This window comes from Patagioenas fasciata, chromosome 2, assembly GCF_037038585.1.
Source record: "Patagioenas fasciata isolate bPatFas1 chromosome 2, bPatFas1.hap1, whole genome shotgun sequence".
Classification (NCBI taxonomy): domain Eukaryota; kingdom Metazoa; phylum Chordata; class Aves; order Columbiformes; family Columbidae; genus Patagioenas; species Patagioenas fasciata.
In genome coordinates this window covers 64,231,018-64,250,878 of record NC_092521.1, presented here as the reverse complement: position 1 = coordinate 64,250,878, position 19,861 = coordinate 64,231,018, and the positions used below count along the sequence as shown (strand labels likewise).

General features: G+C 38.9%; 1 protein-coding gene across 6 annotated transcripts in view; it reads right to left on the bottom strand.

Moving 5' to 3' along the window:
- The window catches only part of CARMIL1 (capping protein regulator and myosin 1 linker 1), a 195,907-nt gene that overhangs the window by 72,908 nt on the left and 103,138 nt on the right, over positions 1 to 19,861 (bottom strand). For all 6 annotated transcript variants that reach the window (XM_065830887.2, XM_065830885.2, XM_065830888.2 and 3 more), the window contains 7 exons: positions 17,101 to 17,195; positions 13,240 to 13,326; positions 9,740 to 9,843; positions 7,715 to 7,792; positions 7,523 to 7,599; positions 6,498 to 6,602; positions 2,259 to 2,328 (listed from right to left, as the gene is read on the bottom strand). In XM_065830887.2, the coding sequence (XP_065686959.1) occupies positions 2,259 to 2,328; positions 6,498 to 6,602; positions 7,523 to 7,599; positions 7,715 to 7,792; positions 9,740 to 9,843; positions 13,240 to 13,326; positions 17,101 to 17,195 (616 nt within the window). The remainder of the gene's footprint in view (positions 1 to 2,258; positions 2,329 to 6,497; positions 6,603 to 7,522; positions 7,600 to 7,714; positions 7,793 to 9,739; positions 9,844 to 13,239; positions 13,327 to 17,100; positions 17,196 to 19,861) is intronic.

Genomic DNA, 19,861 nt, shown 5'->3' with positions numbered 1-19,861 from the left:
TATTCAGAAAATGAAGAACAACCCTTCAACAATAAAAAAATGCCAAGTGTGTTCAAAGCTATGAGGTACTAATATGGGAAAGACAAACAAAGCTGCTTACTGATTTAAGAATTAAGGTAAAGCATGGAGGGTACTTACACAGTGACCAAGCTAAGGGAAGCAGAAGGGAAAAGAGTGAAATACATCAGTGCTGAGCAGGTAGAAACAAAAACGTAATTTTGTCGTAGTAAAACAATTAAAACAAACAAACAAGCAAGCAAGCAATATAAAATTATTAAGCTTGTAGTTAATATACCAGAAAATTATGGGAGCAAACGAAAAGTGGTCGGAGAGGGAAGGAACAGAGAGATGTATCCTTCCATAGTTGAGTACAGCTTGTCTGATGTAGGGAAGAGGAGGGAAAAGCTGAAGCTTCGGCTCCATGGCCTCCTAACAGCATGTGCTTGCAGGAGCTGGGAGTAGCACAGGTCGGTAGCTTCCCACAGCCCCGTTTTGGGGTGGTCAGATCACCCTGCCCAGCTCATAGAGGGGAGGGAGAGGGGGAGCAGGACCCCGCAGTGCTGGGCCCACCCAGGGTACTCCCAGCTCCTGGCACATCAACGCCCAGACTGCTGGAAGCATAACTTTTTCTTTCCAAAGCATGTGAGGATGGGTGAAGCTCAGCGATGTGAAAAAAATGTTATGGAAAGGATCTAAGGAAGTGCTGTCAGTTTGAAGGGGCCAGCTATGGGAGTTTGGCATGATGCCTTCCTTTCTGTCATGAGAGCTGGCCATGACCACTTGTGCTTTGGCACCCAATAAATCAAAACAACCTTCCAAGGGCTTCTCCATATCCCATCCTGAGGGGTATTTAATGAAAAGCTTGCATTTTCACTCCTGTCAAGCCTCATTGATTTATATACTAATTTACACTCTCATTACTTATGTTTGTGTTTTATTGGTTTATTCTTTAAAGGTTATGATTACAGGACTTCATTTTTGCTACTTTAATTACTCCTCCCTTTTCCTTCCTCCCTCTGAAACAAGAATTATCATCTTTCTGATCTCTACTCAGAAGTTGGAAGCATTTGTACTTGACTTGAAAGCTTTTCTATTTGGAATTTACATGCAATGCTCTTCAAAGTAATACCATTTTTTTTTAAGTATCAAAACAAACTTTAAATGCATACACAATGATTTGGGTTTTTTTCTTCATTAGTAAATCTGTCCACATTCCAAAAGCAATCCACCAGGAACCTAAGGCAAGGATTACTGAACCTACGTGTGTTCATCAAATTGCATGTTTTCTGCTTAAAGGGAGACCTTTGCATTTGAAAGGCACTTTCCGAACAGTTAATACTCAGGTGATGGACTTGGAGAGATCTGCCTAACAAGTGAGAGGCTTTCTTTCCAGCTTCAAAAGGAAATGGTGGCCACTCAGCTACAGGAGGCCTGAACCAAAGCTGGTTCAAGTTGTTTTTGGCAAAAGGCCACACAGTTCTCTGTGTCACTTTGCCTCACTGATTTCCCAGGGTCTTGGCTGATCTTTTGTCCTAAGTTGCAGCCACACAAGTATCATCCTGCAAGAGTAGGAACACTCCTGAGAAACAAAGCGCACAGCAAAGCACAGAGAAGCAAGAGGGAACAAGAAAGACGGAACATGATAAAGCAAATCAAGCCACCACATTGGTTTTATTTATTATTGAGATACTGAAAGCCATTTGCACAGTACCTCTTAAGTTAATAGCATGCTTCAACCAACTTTTACCCAAGTTCCCTATTAGCTTGAATTGATTAATTGATTAGGAAAGCAGAATTTCTCCCAAGGTTAAAAAGAAAACCCACAGAAGAGGAAGCATGTGTGTGGTTTTGAAAGAAGACAATCAAACCACAGACATGCCTTCAGGACATGCAGCTTCCTGTGACCCATTCACATTTGGGCACCTTGGAAAGTCCTGTTGCGGGGTCTTGTGCAATCACAGCACCAGAGAGCAGGAGCTGCCAAGCAGCAAACAGTGCTGGCTCGGGATTTGTAACAGCTACACTGCAAGGAGGACTTTGCCAACCAGGTGCTGCAGCTGCTTTGAACCTCTGTGCTCATTATTCAGGACGATGCTAACACACAGCAGCTGTTTTTTTACCATAACTGCTTCTCTGAGTTCTACCTTTCCCACAACTTATGGCTAAAGAATAAGAATATCTTGCCCAGTGGATTTCACGAGAACTCTCAATTCCACATCATTGTGCCTTTTGAACCCATCCTGATGAATATTCCTTACCTCACAGCTACTGAGATCTAAAGACACCTCCTTCAGATTGTGATTGCAAGCCAGGCCTAATAAAAGTGCTCTGAAAAAGATCAAATTTAGAAGCATTTAAAAGAAAAAAAAAAGCAGCTTTACATCATCACCATCTAAGTGATCACAGGTTAATACACCTACAATGCAAAGAACCATTTCAAAACAAAACCACACCAGCTGGGCAGTTACTTCTTAAAGGACAAAGGCAGCACAAACCTGCTGCACTTAAAACCCTCCAGCAGCTTCGAAAACTCCAGGGATGCAAGGCCAATAAAGAAACTGTAAAGCTAATGCTACATCAACATTTAATAACATTCATCAGAGATGCATTTTCTTCAACATTTGCTTTCAAAGAGCATCAAATGACTACAAAAGGAGCGTGCTGTTGTATCACCACACTGACTCTCAAATTTTCCAAAAATTCAGGAAAACATGGAGGTTTTAATATATGCAAGACACAGCGCAGCCAGCCATTTCAGCCAGGCACAGTGCCTGTAACGCTCAAGTGCTGGATCGTGTTCAAGTATCACACAATTCTCTGCTTCTGCAACCCGATAAATATTTACAGATTCCAAAATGATATTCCCAGACAATAATATCCTTTGTCTTCAGGCCGAATGGCAGAGAAGTGTAACAACCACCGATTATTATTTTCATAAAGCCACCATTAAAGCCTTACAGAAGTTTGTTTCCGCATATGAAAGTTATTGTTAACATCACATTTGTATTAATGCTATCAAATCAGAAAGCACAGCAGTATGTGTCTCAGAGAAGGAGCAAACACAATCTGTATATCCCTTCTAGTATCTTTAGAAGAGATGCTGCTTTGAATTAGCAACTGAACAGAGAAACAGAAGGATTCCTCCCCAAACTTCATTTCAGTCAAAATCAAGCTAACAGAATCCAAACACTGCTGATGCATGGAGAGAAAAAAAAAACAAACCATTTTGCTGAGCTATTTGCCTACACACTTGCTATGCAAGTAGTGTGTAAAAGCCATATTTTAAATGTGTGCTCCCCAGGAAGGTTTTTCATTTAAACCTATTTATATCTGCCCTGCAGGTATAAATGTTAATCAGACCTTCAATGTTAACAAAGGCAAATATCCTGTGTTTATTTACTTCTCAAGCTATGAATATGCAGACTTTGAAAAATATGTGAAAACTCTGCAACAGTTTTTACAAATTTGTTGATGATCCCCATCTAGATTTCCTTCCCAAACATGCTTTTATTCAAAGTTAGTCTGACTGATAATAACTTTGCAAAGAACTTCTTATACATTTTGAGGCAACATAAAAAATACAGTGCAACCATAAAAAAAAGTGTATTAAAAGAGAGACACAGTTTTGCTTCACACGTACTCTCTGCATAGAAATCAAAAAAGGTGGGTTTTTTTTCCTAACTTATTTCCTAAACTCATCCTGAAAAAATCTTGTTACTTCTCAATTTTTTGTCATGAAAAATCACCAGCAAGGTCAATGAAGGCAGACATATCGTAATTACTTAGCCACTACATTTAAATCACACACATGGCAATACATGGAAGGTCTTGTCAACTGTGGTACGCACAGAACGCAAGAATTGGCCTTGTAATTGGCATTTGCATGAGAAGCGTATCAGAATCTTGCCTTGTTATAGCACTGACAGATCAAAACACAACTTTTGGCAGCGTTCTGTAAACGAGCAAAAACACCAACACGCACTTAAAAAAAAGAAGAGAGTATAAACTGCTTAATGCAGTTAAAAAAAAAGGGGGAGGAAAAAACTAACCTGTGATGGAACACTGACTATATTACCTTTGTACAAGAATTAAAAGCGATCTTTCCCTACCCGCTACGTGGCATCCTCGCAGTTCAGTGTTATTAGAAAAAACCTCTTGCCTGAGAGGTTTTACATTAACAGGTCCATCACTGTACATGAAGTTCATGTCCCTCCCTGACTGCACTGATTAACCAGCATCTTTAAACTCCCGGAGTTAGCATAGGCGATTAAACATACCACAACTGTTGGTCTAAAGGAAGTTGAAACTAAAAATTAAAAATAAAATTAATCGGGGGAATTTGGGACTCAGAGTGTCAGGTATCTGCATTTTATCTACATTTTTTTTTTCTACAGGCGAGCATGAATCACACATCCAGCTTGGTGACCTCTGGTTCATGGATGCAAACCAGGAACTTCTCCTTTGTCACAGGACAGTTCCAAGGCCTGAGCTGTCAAAAGCTTTCTAACATGCAGTGATCAAAGATGCCAGAGAGGTACTATTATTGTACACTACGTGATTTTTAATTTTCCTTCTAGAAATCATCCCTCATGAGCCATTGAAATCTTGGCAATGACAAAAAAATCCCAGTTTCTTGTCTCTAACAAATCCTGTGATCTTGATTGTTCTGCAGAAGTCTTGTAATTTCTGACAGTTAAGACCAGAAGGCAAAGCAGCTGCCACAGGATATAGCACATCCTCAGTCCTTTTAATACCAGATTAACTTCCAGAGGATGCTTTTGAAGTCTGTTAGACAAGCCATCCAGGGTTTGAGAGGGTAATCAAGGTGTACTGCAGATCACAGTTCTCTGTACGCTTGTGAGATACACTCAGCTCAGACTGAAGAAAAAGCTCAGGTCAGAGAAAAAGCACATCAAGAAAACTACCAAAAACTACTAAGAGCTCTGTCCTGCCTCCTAGGCAGAGGTGAACGTTGCCATCAAAAGAAAACAAAAGAAGCCCAGGCTGAAATGACAGCCAGCTGAGAGTGGCATGGAGACCATCCATGTCCAGTTGGACTTTGGACAGATGCTCCTTTCTGGAGCCATCTGTGCTGGAGAAAGAGGTTACTGTTCTCAGCTAATACTACAATACCCATCACTGCATCTTTACTTCTACCAACACCACTCATGCGAGTAACTCCCTCTAACCCAATTCAGTCAAATTGAGCCAGATTAGCTTAAACATGATCCACAGAGTAGGTTTTCACTAATACTTTGGCTGAAAGGGACTAGGAAGATCTCGTTTGCTGCACAATTGGCAGATCAAGGGGTCACAAGTATTGGGGATAAATTAATGCAATAACATCTTCAATGAGTATAGACATTTGTAGAGAGCTAACTTACCAAAACTCCTCACACCGCGGGAGATACTTGACATACCAATGAGAAGAGTTAGATATGAACCTTAGTGTTTGGGATTTCTCACCTTTCCTGACCTGTGTAAATATTTGTCTCACAGCATTCTTTTTTTTTGTAGCACTGATAAGATCGTCTTGTGTATGAGTCACATACATCCTCCATTCTTCTTGCTTCATTAACCATGGCTTCCTGCTGCCCTCCACCACAGAATCAATAGCGCTAACTTCATCAGAATCAAACAATCTGTTTCTCAATAATCACTTTCTGTTTGAAAACACATCAGTACCACGGCTTCCCAAACTTAGCAAAGCCTGAGCAAGCAAGACAACAGCTAAGAGCACCACACGGAACTGAGTGAAAGATCAGAGCTAAAATGATGGGCTCCTGCAGTTGAACATTGATTTCAATGCAGTGCATCTTACTTCAGCATCATATTCACAGAATCACAGAAGGTACACACACAAGAAGGGTGACACAGTGCCACACAATGTCCCTCAGCCTGCACTGGGCTGTAAGAGGAGTTTCTCTTCACTGCCAGGTAGGTGACAGGAGTCCCCAGTCCACACCACCAGAACCTGTTAGCCACAGGATGGGTAACATATAGTAAAGAGATGTATTACACTTAGCATTCCTAGAAGCTGCTGCCATCATCTCTTCCCCTAAAAGGGAGGGCACAGTTCTGTGCAAGAGGTGTCTCCTCCCAAGCATTGCAACAGGTTGTTTCACAATGGCTGTTGCAATACCGCAGCCTCAAAGGAATGGCACTCACACAAATACATAATCCCATTTTACTGTAAAGCAAAGAGTTTTGTTTGTAAGTCACAAAGTAAGAAATATATCACAAAAAAAATTCTAGGAAGCTAAATGGCTGTGACATTCCCACAGAATAAAGTATGATTCATAGTCTCAACAGTGAGATGGAAACAAGATTTCTTGAATGTGTGATCATTGTGAAACTCACTCTTCCAATATCAATAATGTATAAACGGAAAAAAAAATGCAGAATTCCTTCCCCTTCAGTTTTAATATGAGGCATTCAAATAGTAACAATGCAAACTAGGTTTTAGGCAACAGGAGAAAATGAAATAAAGTTCTTACTTTAGAGGTTCAGGAGGGAGTTTAGTTCCCGAAAGATTAATCTGCATCAAAGCAAGTGAGCTGCTGAAAAACTGTTTGAAGGAGGGAGGGACTTCTTTTCCTTTCCTGTAAGTAAACAAATTCATGAAGAAGTAGCATTTAGACACCTCTTATTCCAATAAACAGTGAATGCAAGCCATCAGAATTGTAATCATCTTTTACGTGTTTAATTTGCTCTACCTTCAACAGCTCTGTAATCAGTGGCTCTCAATTAGCTTAGAAATATAATGTCATCAAAATGTTGATTCAACAAACAAACCTCAGCATTGCACTGCTGCACAGAAGATGTTACTATCTAGCTTTTTTTTGGTGAAGTACGAAGAATGATCATTTAGGTCTGGTTAAAAGTGGACATACTTACGAGCAGAAGGTCAAATAGGACATTACAAAATCCCTGGAATTGCCTTTTCACCACTTGAAATAATTACTCAGTGCCAGAATAGCTTATCCCCAATTAGGTATCAGTTCTGCTATGGACCCAAGACATTGATTTGAGGAAAAGGGATCTAATGTTAAAATTTCCTACAATGCAAGTATTCTACAAAGTTCAGTCTCAAAGACTTTCAAAGGGACTTCCTCCCAGAAGAGGACCAAAAAAGGAATAAAAGCATTCGCAACCATCATCAAATCATGAAAAATACAAACTTTGAAAGCCAAATTTAAAGAGGAGTCAAGTCAGTCAGACTTCAAAGCCTGATGCTATGCCTCTTAGAGACAAAAGATATATACAGACCTTCTGCTGCATCAGTATCACAAAAACTATATTAGACAAGGTAGCTTATTTTATAGCCACCTAGCACAGAGAGCAAAAGCGAAAGAAAATATTTTGCTTGGAATAAATAATACCTATTTCATAGAGAATAAAGACTTCCATGACCTTTATACAGTCTTAGATTTTCTTCTGAGAAAGAAAGGTGCAACATGAGAGCAAGAAATTACAAAACAGAAGATTGCAAGAGGTGAGAGTAATGACATTTAAACTGTACCTGTGAGAAAAAAGGGTCCTAGAGAGGCTAAGCACAGCTAGATGCTGAAGACATCCACGAAGGAGGGCTCCACACACCTAGTTTAAAACGAAGAAGATTTCTTTTACTTTATATTAACACAGAAAAGCACTTAGGAATAGAAGGCGGGGAATGTTTCCTTGGTATTTGAACCTCCACAGAAAACATCTTTACCATATCTAGCGCACACTCCGTGTTGGATAAATCCAGATGAACAAGGGCATTTGGCTGGGCCAAAAAATTGTACAGGCTCTATAATTAATGGACAAAAAGAAAAGAATTATCCATGTTAATTTTGATAATATGGCACCAATTACTGGATCACTACTTCTCATTACATTTTATAATAAAATTGCACTACAAGATTTATGTCTGAAAATTCTTTTCATCTAACAAAAGCAACCTGTTTTACTTTTGAAGGCTACCATTTTTTAAAACAAGGGGAAAAAATTATGTTCAGGCTACATCTACCAAACTCTACTCTTAATGCAGAAGTCTTGAGTTTCCTTGCAATTCACTGTCACAGCAACTGATAATTATTTTAATTAGAAATACCTTGAAATGTCACTCAGTTTGCTGTTACTTTTCAGAAAGCCTAACTAGTTTACAAGTTTAAGTCAGCGCCTTTAAGCATGAGGGAACCAGCTCATTTGTGTCTGAAGTCCACGGTTATTTCTTAATATCAGCAGTGCATTAAAGTTTAAGGGATGATACAGAACAGGTAACAAGATTTTAATATTGATGGCTTCAGTACTGCATAGGATATGCCACGGAAATGTTAGCGTAGTAAAATTTCTTATAATACAGTGTTTTATTTGGGGCTTTTTTTAGTCTCAGAGAACAATGCAGAAAGATAAAAGTATGACCTAATTCACAGAAACACGGAACACTCAACTCCACAGAAAATCCAGTCAAAAAGAACATGTTCAACATTTCTAAAACAGATCTACCTTTCTAAAAATTAGGTCATTTAGCCCGAGTACCTAGAGTGCAAGAAAGGTCCCTGCTTCAAAAACCCCTGTGCTTTGCTATGGTTCAATTGCTACATAACAGGAATTCCTTGCTCCTGTTGGAAGACTGTTCCACAGATTAAGAGATCTCAGTACTAGCAGTCTTTTTCTTTGAACCATATTTCTTGCTCTGACAGGCTAAGAAAAGCCCCATTTTTTGTATTTATGTCCCTTAAAATATCATAGGTAGACACCAGATTTCTTTAAGCATTGTCTATCAAGGTTGCACATTTTTTTCTAATATTTGTTTTCACATTATTTGCTACGCTATTCTCTCTTCAAGAGTAATTTACTGTGTTTTTATTTACATGTAACTACTGTTTGCTACCTTTTAAATCCTCTTGTCTCACTGAAACTTCCACCACTTATGTCTAAAAAGACTAGTTCTTTGAACCTGGTGATGAATGTAAAACTAGTAAGCTTTGTGCCAAAGTCAACCGTCATGTTTGACTGCACTTTAAAACATAAGATTGAGTGACTCCACTGTTGCATGTTTCAGATGCTCAATACTAAAAGAATTCAAAATCTGACACTTACATGCACACAACTTTTGTTGTGAGAGAGAAATACAGATATGACAGTCAAAAAGTGAATACACACAAATTGAGAACTAAGCGAAGAGAAACAGAGCTGCATCTCTACGGCTAAAGATGAACAAAGCAATTTCAAAAATAATTACATTCTTCAAAGAATCATGAGCTTCAATAGCACATGTCAAGGAGGTCCACAGATTTATTTATACAAGCAAAAATATTGAAAACCAGTAACTAAGTCTTTCCAAGTTAAAATAAATAATTCCCAACCTTCCAACAAAAATTTTGTTATACACTTACCACTAAAAAAAATGAGATTTTTTTTAACTGTGTTTTGGCCACTTTCAAAAAGGACTCTGGGAGCATAGTAAGTCCCCTGAAATAAGTAGCACACCTGCAGTTTTCTCATTTAGCAGTGAAAGCCAAGGACTATCAGAAAGAACTAAAATTACACGGATTTGTTTAGTCACGTGGGGCAATTTAATTCTCTGACTACATAATGAAGTGTAGAGATCAAAATGTTATTTCCTATCCCTACTAGAACTGTACTGAAATAAAGGCAAAAAAAAGGATCTAAACAGCATGGCTGTGCCCTTCTCTTAACAATTAATAAAAACATCCATTCGTTAACTCACAAATGAGAAGCAAGTGCTTACTGAGAGATCATCGCCACGGAGTGCGTTCCCTGAGAGGTCAAGATAGACGAGCGTGTTCGCGATCAGCGAGTTGGCACTCAGTGACTGGGAAAGGCTGTTCACCCCTGCCAAAAACACAAATAAATGTTTAATGACCTCCTGCCACCACCGTGACACTGTAGGAGAAGAAAAAAGGTCACCAGGCAGGCACTGGCCACTTCACGGCCAGTTTTGCCCGGACAATACCCCATCAGCTGCCCTGATAAAGCCACAATGTGTTTTAGGTCCTGGATCCAGGGACACAGTCTTTTTGCAAAGTCTGCAATGGCTTTAACAGTGCAATCCCATTTTGAAACAGCTTTTTAAAACAGAGTTTACTCCATAATGTTAAGACAGTATCTTCCTGCAAACAAAAATACTTAAAGTGTCTGTGGAAGCAGATGAAAGTATATGTGGAACACCAAATACATTAACAATTATAATTGTCAGAACTTCAAAAGCAGCTGACGTGGCCTAGAAATTAAGAATACTTCAACTACATATTTGTAATTTCAGAAAAACAGATAGTTAATTAAAATATCAAGACACAAATAAAGAGTCTCAGTTCTTGATCAGAACAAATACATATTTTTCACATTAAAATTAAAAAGCTCACACTGGGAACAAACCAGTCAGAGCTTTCTTCCTCTAAAATTCTTCCACTTTTCCAAATACAAATTAGGTTGTGGCTAATTCCAGCAAATCTAACATTCACCTGAGGGTTCTGTATCTTATCACCAAGTTTTTAGTTTATTGTCGATGCCCGTTGTTGACTTCCAAGCAGTGCACACGTGCATTGCTTATATCGGTGCATTTTTAAGTGCCTGGGCAAAGCCATGAAGCAGACAAGTGTTTTGATCTACCAAACAATACTGGGCAATTTCTCAAACCTACTGGTCTGTGAAAATGGACTGGCATTCAATAGGTGGAACATGTCTATTCTTCATTTAAAAATAATTACAAAATGGATTTATGAGTAAGGATGTGGAGGAAGCAGCTAGCAAGCCACTGGAGATCAAAATACCCCACTTCAGTGCTTTAGTTTTCCAAGTTTCCAAATATTCAGAAAGTCTCCCATGTTAGTAGTATGGCTCTTGGTTTCAGAAGGCCTTTGATACTGAAGAGAATCAAAGCACAGTAACATCTTCACCAAGTCTCAAAACGTTTTTGTTTAGTGTAATTTTTCTTTTATCTTAATATTGCACTGTTACAACCACACCCTATCTATAGAGGAAAACTGCTAATTAATAATTTTTGAAAGATCTAAAAGCTCTATTTAACCACTAGAACTTATAGCTCTGTATTCACTTTAGCAAGTCTTCTCTACCAGCATTTATAAGCAACAAGAAGTAGAGATTCATATAATGTACTGTGAACAATTCAGCGAATGACGGATTTTTTTTTTATTAGCCTTTGGCTTGGACTTAGAAAAGCAAGACTTTGAATGCGTATACTAGAACTTCCCATTTAACCAGAAACTTAAAAATCAATAATTTTTGTTTGAACTTCACCCACCTCATGCTATACTCTAACAGTAATCTCACTTTCATTTGCAGACAATCTTTCATGCTCTTTTACTGTTCTCAGGAGGCTCAGAGTGTTAACAGCTCTCAGGAACTTTGCAATACAATATTTGAAGAAAGATCAGCTGGGAAGTTAACACCTGAACTTCACTTCTCAGTCTTACAAACTTATCTCAAAGATGAAACACTTTTAAAATAAGGTCAAAACAGTGAGGGATTGTACAGAATTTCTGAAACTGAAAAGCTCAAACTAAAAAAAATAAATAAAATAAAATCCATGCACCTTGGAGCCTACTGAATCCAAGATCTCCCTTCAACTTCCCCCACATAAAACATTACAGTATTCCCTCCTCAATATTACAAGTCCAAAAATAGCCTCCCAAGTTAAAACCAACTCAATGCTGTCTTCTTAAGTTAAAAGAAAACTGGTTAAGACAGGCAGCTTTGCAGACAACTGAAGAGGTGAAGCTGAGCTTCTTCAGGTCCAGAGAGTTATAACAATTCCAATTTTAAGTGACTGCATATACTTTTTTAAGGAATTCTGGGGAGCTGCCATGGGACAATATCCACAGTGACATGTTACTCTCTGGAGAAGAGACAGTCATTGCAATGCAGTCAGGACAAAGATTCACATGAGGTGAGTATTATACATACTGGCATGTATTTTCAGCTTTTCTTTGAAGATTGTCTTCAGAAAGTGTGTTAAAAACTTTCCAAATTCTTTTCATAACCTCAGAATTCATTTTTACTGACAAGAGTTTTGTGGATGAACTTTATCTAGCTGGCATTTACTCCTTACGAAGACAGAAGTGTAGTTAAGAGTGTTCTCTTGACTCAACGATCACAAGCACTCACTGAAATCATTCAGATCACATGAAGAAAAGCACAGGATGAATGAACGTACCAGAACTGCAGGGATTTCCATCAAATTCATGAACATCTAATCTCAAGAGTACAAGTGAAGATAATCAAGATTCTTAATCAATTGCTTGTCAACAAAAATTGAGTTAGCAGTGGAAAAAAAACAACCCCAGAGTTTAATAAGGTCTTTTGAATGAGAATCATGATCGAATAAAGTCAGTCTAGGGTTTACTATTTAATTAAGCATACCAAGACCTATAAAACACTCAAAACAGAACAAAAAAATTATTTGCTCCACCCCTATTCCCCCAGGTCAACCCTTAAAGCTCAGGAGAACACAGAATCTGCACTTCACGGAGCAATAATTAAAAGGATAAAAGAGCATGGTTCCTATCGGGTATCAACTAATGTCCTTCATAGATTGTAACTCACCCATCTTCTCTGGGTCATCAACATGTGTGAAAAAGCTGCAATAATGTCAGTGCATTTTTTCTATTTTTAACACTTGTGTTCTATAGAGGAGACCCTGGGTTTGTGCAGTCTGTTTAAGAGGTCAATGCATCTATTATTTGTAAAACAGCAACAAAAAAACGCTGAAAGCTTCTGACTTGTGTTTCCGTACTGCTATTGCTTTTAAAATACACATACATTTCAATTATAGTACCAAATTGGAAATCTGTGAGTTATAAAACATGAAGTCTTTACTCAGAGCAAATTGCTTAACAGTCATTGTCACAACACTTGGTTTCATAAAATAATTGCATGCAAAACATCCGGAAAATTCCCTACACATTTTTGGTTCAGACATCTTTTGGAAGCATATAGGAAGCACATCATTCCTGCCAGTTCTAAATTCAGCCTTTCTTTAGAAAACAGGCTCAAGCCCAAAGCTTAGAGAAGTGAGTAGGAGCTTTACAAAGTGCTAAAGGGGATGCAGAACTCAGACTATGGTTCAGCAACCCAACTGCAAAAAAGCAGCTGCGTTGTTGAGAATACACATGTAAATTAATTACAGAATTAATTACTTTATAATCTGGCAACAAAAGGTATTATTAGGATGGAAGCCTGAAACTTTTATAAAGAGGCATACTTATATACCTTTAGGTGACAAGGAGGTTTTAGATAAATTTAAATGCTTCAGTCCCTTTGGAAGTTTGGCGAACTGGATGCTCAAAGATGACACACCTGTGGGGGGAGAGAAGAGAAAATAGATGTTACCAGATTAGCTGGGTGATCCCAGGTACCCCTACCAATCACACCGGGGGCAAACACCCTTATACAGGAGGAACTGCGTTCAGTGTGGGGGTAGGCCCACAATTACCCTGTCTTTCTATGAGCATAAATCTTTGAAATGACTGATGTAGTCAAGATCCTGTCTTTGTTAATCACTGAATAGACAGGGAGCTTTGCTGTTAACAGTGAGCCACCTTACTTAGTTTAAAAGCTATATACTTTTGAGAAGGGGTCAAAGGGAAGGTATCGTGCATATCAAACAGCCAGCACTGGGGGAATCTGGAATCTTTATGATTTGGCCAAAACAAACAAACAAACAAAAAAAAGTTAAAATCAAAATAAAACAAAACAAACCCACAACCACCAATGAAAAAAAAAAAACACAAAATGAAAAATAAAAACCTATTTTTATTTTATTTTAAAAGCAACAGCTGTATAAATAAGGCAAGTGAGATGTCCATGCTAGCTACCACTGCCCTTTTCTTCTGAGGTAAACCCTACAAATCTGAGACCACCACCAATTCGTAATGGGCACCTAACTCACTCCCTCCCAGCAGCCTGTGGGTTACCCACCAGAACACCGGCTTGGAAATGCTACAACCACTTGCAGTCCCAAAGAGTAAAAACTTATTAAGATACTGACAGGGACTAGACTTCCTCAGCACAAATCCAATGAAAACAAAAAGCAGCACTTTTCATTACAGCGATTTCTCAGTGTAACCAAGTTCCACACTCCTTAAATTTAATCCCCTCATTTAAGCAAAAGATTGAAATTTGATTAAGAGGGCACATCCTAAATAATAATGGAACCAATCCATGAAATATTTATTAGAAGAATAAATCAACACAGAAACTCCAGGTTTAACCTGAGGTTTGAAATATAGTCCTCTACAGCAACTCAGCGGTGAGAAAAAGGCTAAAGCCCTTTATTTGTTTTCAAACACAGTAAATGAAAAAGCTGATACCCTTCTCCACGGATGCAGACATGAAACAGTCCACTAGTACGTCACATACATATGTTTACTCTGCTTTTATTATGTTTTACCTATCATTGATAATGAAAGAACAGCTACCTTGCAGCTGACGTTGTAGGGTTTTTTTAATGCTCTCTAAAAGCATGTTGTGTATGCTAGTGATAAGGTGCAGCATCCCCGTAACTCAAAACGACATACTGTATTTTATTTATACTGCCAAAATATTAGACTGATGATGCCTTGGCCTCCTTTATTGTAAAACACAGTGGTAACTGGATATCTTCACCAATTTCTAGTAAGAATAAATCAAGTCATATTAATGGGACTTTCTTTCCTAGCTCTACCATTAAAAAAACAATATTTTTTTAGTTCCTCTGAAGTAGGACGTTCAATCTATCTTAAGTTGGCCTTAGAATTTATATTCTGTAGCTGACTGTACTTCTGTTGAGCTGGTTTAATTGCAATACGTACTTTCAAAATCAAGGTAGAGTTATGCTGTCAGAAGAGGAGAAAAACGAATACAATCAGAATCATTAAGGATATCATAAATGTAATTTCTATTGCGAAGCATTTTGCGTAAGAAGTGCAGCAAATAATTTTACCTCTCCATGTTTGTATTTAGCTAACAATCTACAGACCACTTATCACTCTAGCTAAGCTGAACAATTTTAACATCTTAGCAGCACAGAGGGTTAAGGATCCACCCAGTTATAAGATGCAGGAACTGGGTACAGTAAAAAAAAAAGTTCTTCTGGTCACTCAGGCCCTTGAACACTCTTTATACCACCCATTTTTGCTAACCTTGTAACAGAGATGAGAGCTCTAATGACAGAAGTTAACTGCATCCAGGCACGCAGTTTTGAATTTGAGTATTTCTAGGCTTCAGTATGTTTCTGTTGCATTATTTTTAACTAAATACGAGATTAAATTCTGATCCTAGTAGAGCCAAAAGTAAAACTCTCATTGCTTTAACATGGCTAGACGTTAAAGCCAAGACTGATAATAAATTTCCCAGGTGTTATTCTCACAAATGTTGACAGTACCATAAAGGGAAGCCAATCACAGATTAAGAGACTGGTCTCAGAGTGAAATCACTTCATACAAACACTGCTTTGTATTTGAACTTGGGCCAGTTCCTATGACTTAGTTAAACTAAACACATTTCTCATGTTACTGGAATACAGACAGTTGCATTAATGTAATAACATAAGCTCTATTTGTTGGTACTCAATAATATCTAACAGCTTAGGGTGGGTTTTTTTGTTCAAACAAGGCACAAGGATATATTCTTCCCCACAATTCATACAACTCTGTGTTATTTCCCTTATACCTGCAGAATAATCTGGTCAAACTTCCAGTTCCTGCAGAGATGACTTTTCAGGAGATATTTTCTGAAATCTACATGTTTACCTAAATCTCCATGAAGTCAGCTTTTACCTGTGAAATGCTTGCTGCCCCTTCAGTTTAATAAAGCCAAATCTACCTTGCACTCGGTGAGTATCAGATCACAGGACGCATAATTTTTTCTTAAACTGAAAAGCTGCAATATTTGCACAGTGCAATAATAATTAATTTCTCTGTAAGTACTCCTGTAACTTATTTAATTATCTAATGAAAAGGTCAAATCTTAATTGCATATGTGATAGGAGAGACTAAGATAATGAAAAAACTCTACTAATTTATCCAAGTTGTAGTTTCTGCATTTCATTTGTATCTTGTAGGTAGATACTACGGAATGGTTTGAATCCATAGGTTTGTTGCAAAGAAAGTACCCACACTAACACGTGTTCAAAGAAACGAAAAATAAAAATCCCCTGCACTGTAGAATATCTACAAAATACTTTGGTCATTTGTTTTCTTTCAAGATAAAAATGAATTCCTTTTATTGAACCAGGAAGAAAGGAGAGAGACCTACAAAACTATGTCATTAATAACAACATTCTGAGTCAGTCAGGTTGTAATCAAAACGAACAGTTCCATTTTGAATCATGACAGCAAAGAGACTGGAAAATTTCCCCAAAACAAACCAAATAAAACAAGAAAAGGTTTACTATATAAAATCATTATTTTTTTTCTTCTGGCCCAACAGGAGCACAAGACGGTCTGATCCCAGAACACTGTGTGCCTGAAATGCATTAAGTGAAGCAAATGGAAATCTCACATGGGCAGCGCTGAAGGGTCAACTCCAGATTGAAAGAATGTAACCTTATTTTAAAAATAAATGCCTCTCCGGTGAAAAGAGAGTAGACCAGGGAGGGGAATAACTTGATATGAAATCATGCCTAGCAGTCCCTAATCTGAGAAAAGCTGAGCTATTCAGCTTGATTTCCCATTTTGTGGAGTCAACAGCACTTTGCTCCATAAGGATGCCAGTTGTGTCAGTATTACTGAATACCGCCAAGTACTGGCAACATCTTTCAGTTGATTACATTGCCTTCAAAAACGCACACCACTTTATTTACTCTCTACTCCTAAACAGTTAGTGTTCTGTCTTCCTTTAGAAGAAACCTTAATGAAAATGTAAAGGAATCTAATGAAATCCATGGTTGGCTTACGACATTTAAATATTTCCTGACAAGCTAATGGATACGTATAAATCAAAAAGAATAGCCATTCTCAGTCATTTGTGAACAACAGATATTTACAATAGCATTACACATAGAACAACCTATTATTCAGGCAAAGCTGAGCAGAGTAGCAGTAATCCTCCTATTACATTTGTAGAAATAGAAAAATATAAATGTTGCAGTACCTCTATCTTCAAGTGGATTGCTAGCAAGGTTGATTGTATGGAGTCCTGAGTTGGGATTATGGGCTAGGGCACTGGCTAGTTTCTGTGCAAAATCTCTGCAAGCAAAAAGAGGAAGAAAGACTCCTGTTATCTCCTGTATCAACGGCACATTCAGAGGCTTAAAAATTTGGAGGGATTACAAGACAGAAGTGATCCATCTTACTGCAGAGCAGTAACTGATTCTTCACAGTTTAAACTGCTTATCTGGCTAATTTGTTACATTTCAAAGCGGGTTACTTTAGTATTTATTTATTCTGTGGCCTAAGCGACTGAAGGCAACTCAATCAAAGCTCAAACTGCTTTTGATAAAGATCTGAAGAAACAAAGAGCAGTTATGCAGAATATCTTAAAACTCAAGCACATCTTCCATCTCCTTCATGCCATACACAGGTGGGATATATATTAATACATCAACTTGCATACCACCACCTCCTTCACTTGCAAGCCACCCTCCTCACTTGCAGCAGCTCTTGACCAACAGTCACTCAAAAAGATGGGCTTTGCGGCTTACTCAGAAGGGTCAACAAACCAGGAGTAGTTCTGACCTTGCAGAACAGCAGGAATAATGCTCTCAAAGAACAGCAGCATATTGATGAACTGGCCCTTGATACCAAAGCACATAACTGGCTGAACACAGTCCTAGAAACATGTCCCAGGAGAGACGGTGGTATTTCAGTTCTGCAATGCTCACAACAACCAGGCCAGGTAGCACTGATGGCTTTGACCTAACTTTACAAACTCTGGTAGGTGCCTCTAGCAGCGTGACCCACCTGTGTTTCAAATCCCCTGGAGAGGCAAGGGACTGTTGTCCCATCTCAGAGCGCTTTGCTTTAGCTGGACTGTCACCATCCACAGCACTACGTTCAAAGCTAGCTTAGGTTTTCCTACACATCCACACTGTCAGACTCAGACGGATTGTTAATGCAAGTTTCCTTGCATTAAGCACAAGGTTGTTGGCTGGTACCAGCTCTAAGACGAACCCTCTGTCTTTGTACCTATTGGGAAGCTTCCACATATTAAGGGACTAGCCCTACTGTGTGCTTTTGTTAAATTGAGGCTGAAATTTCAATGTTCTTACTTCACCTAAGTTAGATACTGAAGTAAAAACCAAAAATATCCCTTGAGTTTCTTTCACAGGGTTTATTTCTCTCTCTGCCAATATCTTACCTCCTGCAAGACAGTGGTGGAGTACTACCAGCTACATTGCTAGAAGAATGCTAATTAACACTGCCCATTTTCCTCAGGACAGATACTGCCCGTTGTAAAAGTGATCAGCCTTCGTGCTGGGAATAGCAGTAGAGGTAGCATCCTCCCCTCTTCCAGTCTCTGGAAAAGAGTGGAGACTGGACAGCCATAGTCTCAATAGCTTTTCGTTATCTGTTGTTGCAAGGTGTACTTGAGTATAGACATGTTCCAGGGAGGTTCAGTTTCCCCTTGAAACGCGATTTCCTTAGAGGAACCCTAGGGGTAGAAGAGGTTCTAGTGCTGCAAATGCATGACGATGGGCTGCCTTTAGAAAAGCACATTCTCTTCCTACGATACAAGCAGCATGTGAATACAAACACTCAACAAAAATAAATGCTGGGCTTGAATCTGTGTGACCTGACAGGCCTCAGGGTTATCCTGCTTTGCTGTCAGTTGCTACTGCAGAAGACTACACATTCCCTGTAGGTCCTTGGTTACATTTGCCAACACTATGGATATCCTCCAGCACTTCAAACAGCACTAGAAGCCGGTGCTTAGGCAACTGAATGGCCCCAAGAAAAATGAGGTTTTGAGTTCAAAAACAAACAAAAAACTTTCTTCATGATGATTTTCCTCCTCTTCCTTCATCCCTAACAGATTCATCTCATTACAGTGTTCCGCCTACACCTCCAGGCTTGTTTACAAACTCTGCTCCAGCTTTTGTCACCAATGTAGGCAGGATTACCAGAACTTTTTGGACGACATGGATATGTGGGAACCAGTTAGCAAAGCCACAGTAAATCCACTGCCACCAGAAAGCACTGGATTACCTATGTAGGGCACATGGAGCTCCAAGGCCTATTTTGGAAAAAAACTAACACAACTTCCCCCTACTCCCTCTGCAGTTTCTGCCATAAACAGAGGCATATGGGCAACATCCCTTCCCCTCCTCTGTCCACTCTTTCTTTCATGTCCTCACTTTTTTTGGCTTCACACTTCAACCACAGAGCATGCAATGTAAGCCTGACGTTTTCTACAAAGCATCAAACTCACTCTGTGTGCTCTGCACAGTCACATGCCTGAAGTGAGGACATTCCAGCTTAAAGATAAAGCCCTCAAAATATCCAATTTCATACTCATATGGTAGAATTAGGATATTTCATGAAGAGTAAGAATAGCACAGATCTGCAAATCTCTGACAAACAAAACAATTCCTCAACATCTGTCCAGACAACATCCCTATCACACAAAGAGAACGTGTGTGGGAAGAACTAACAAGGTTAGGTCTAAGGACATACAGAGTCCATCAAGCAGGGTCAGATGAGATGCAATGTGAAAGTCCCTCTGGGCATCAGCATCAGGCACCTCCATTGCTCTCCCTCTGTCATAGCCAGCCATTCCCTTTGGGACAGGGTGGCAGAGGCCAGTGCAGATGGTGGTACGGACATTCTGTCCACCAGCTTTCAGAGAGTGCATAAGCACAATAAATAGATCATTCTCACCAGATCCTGCAAACAAGCTTTTTGCAGACTGAAGA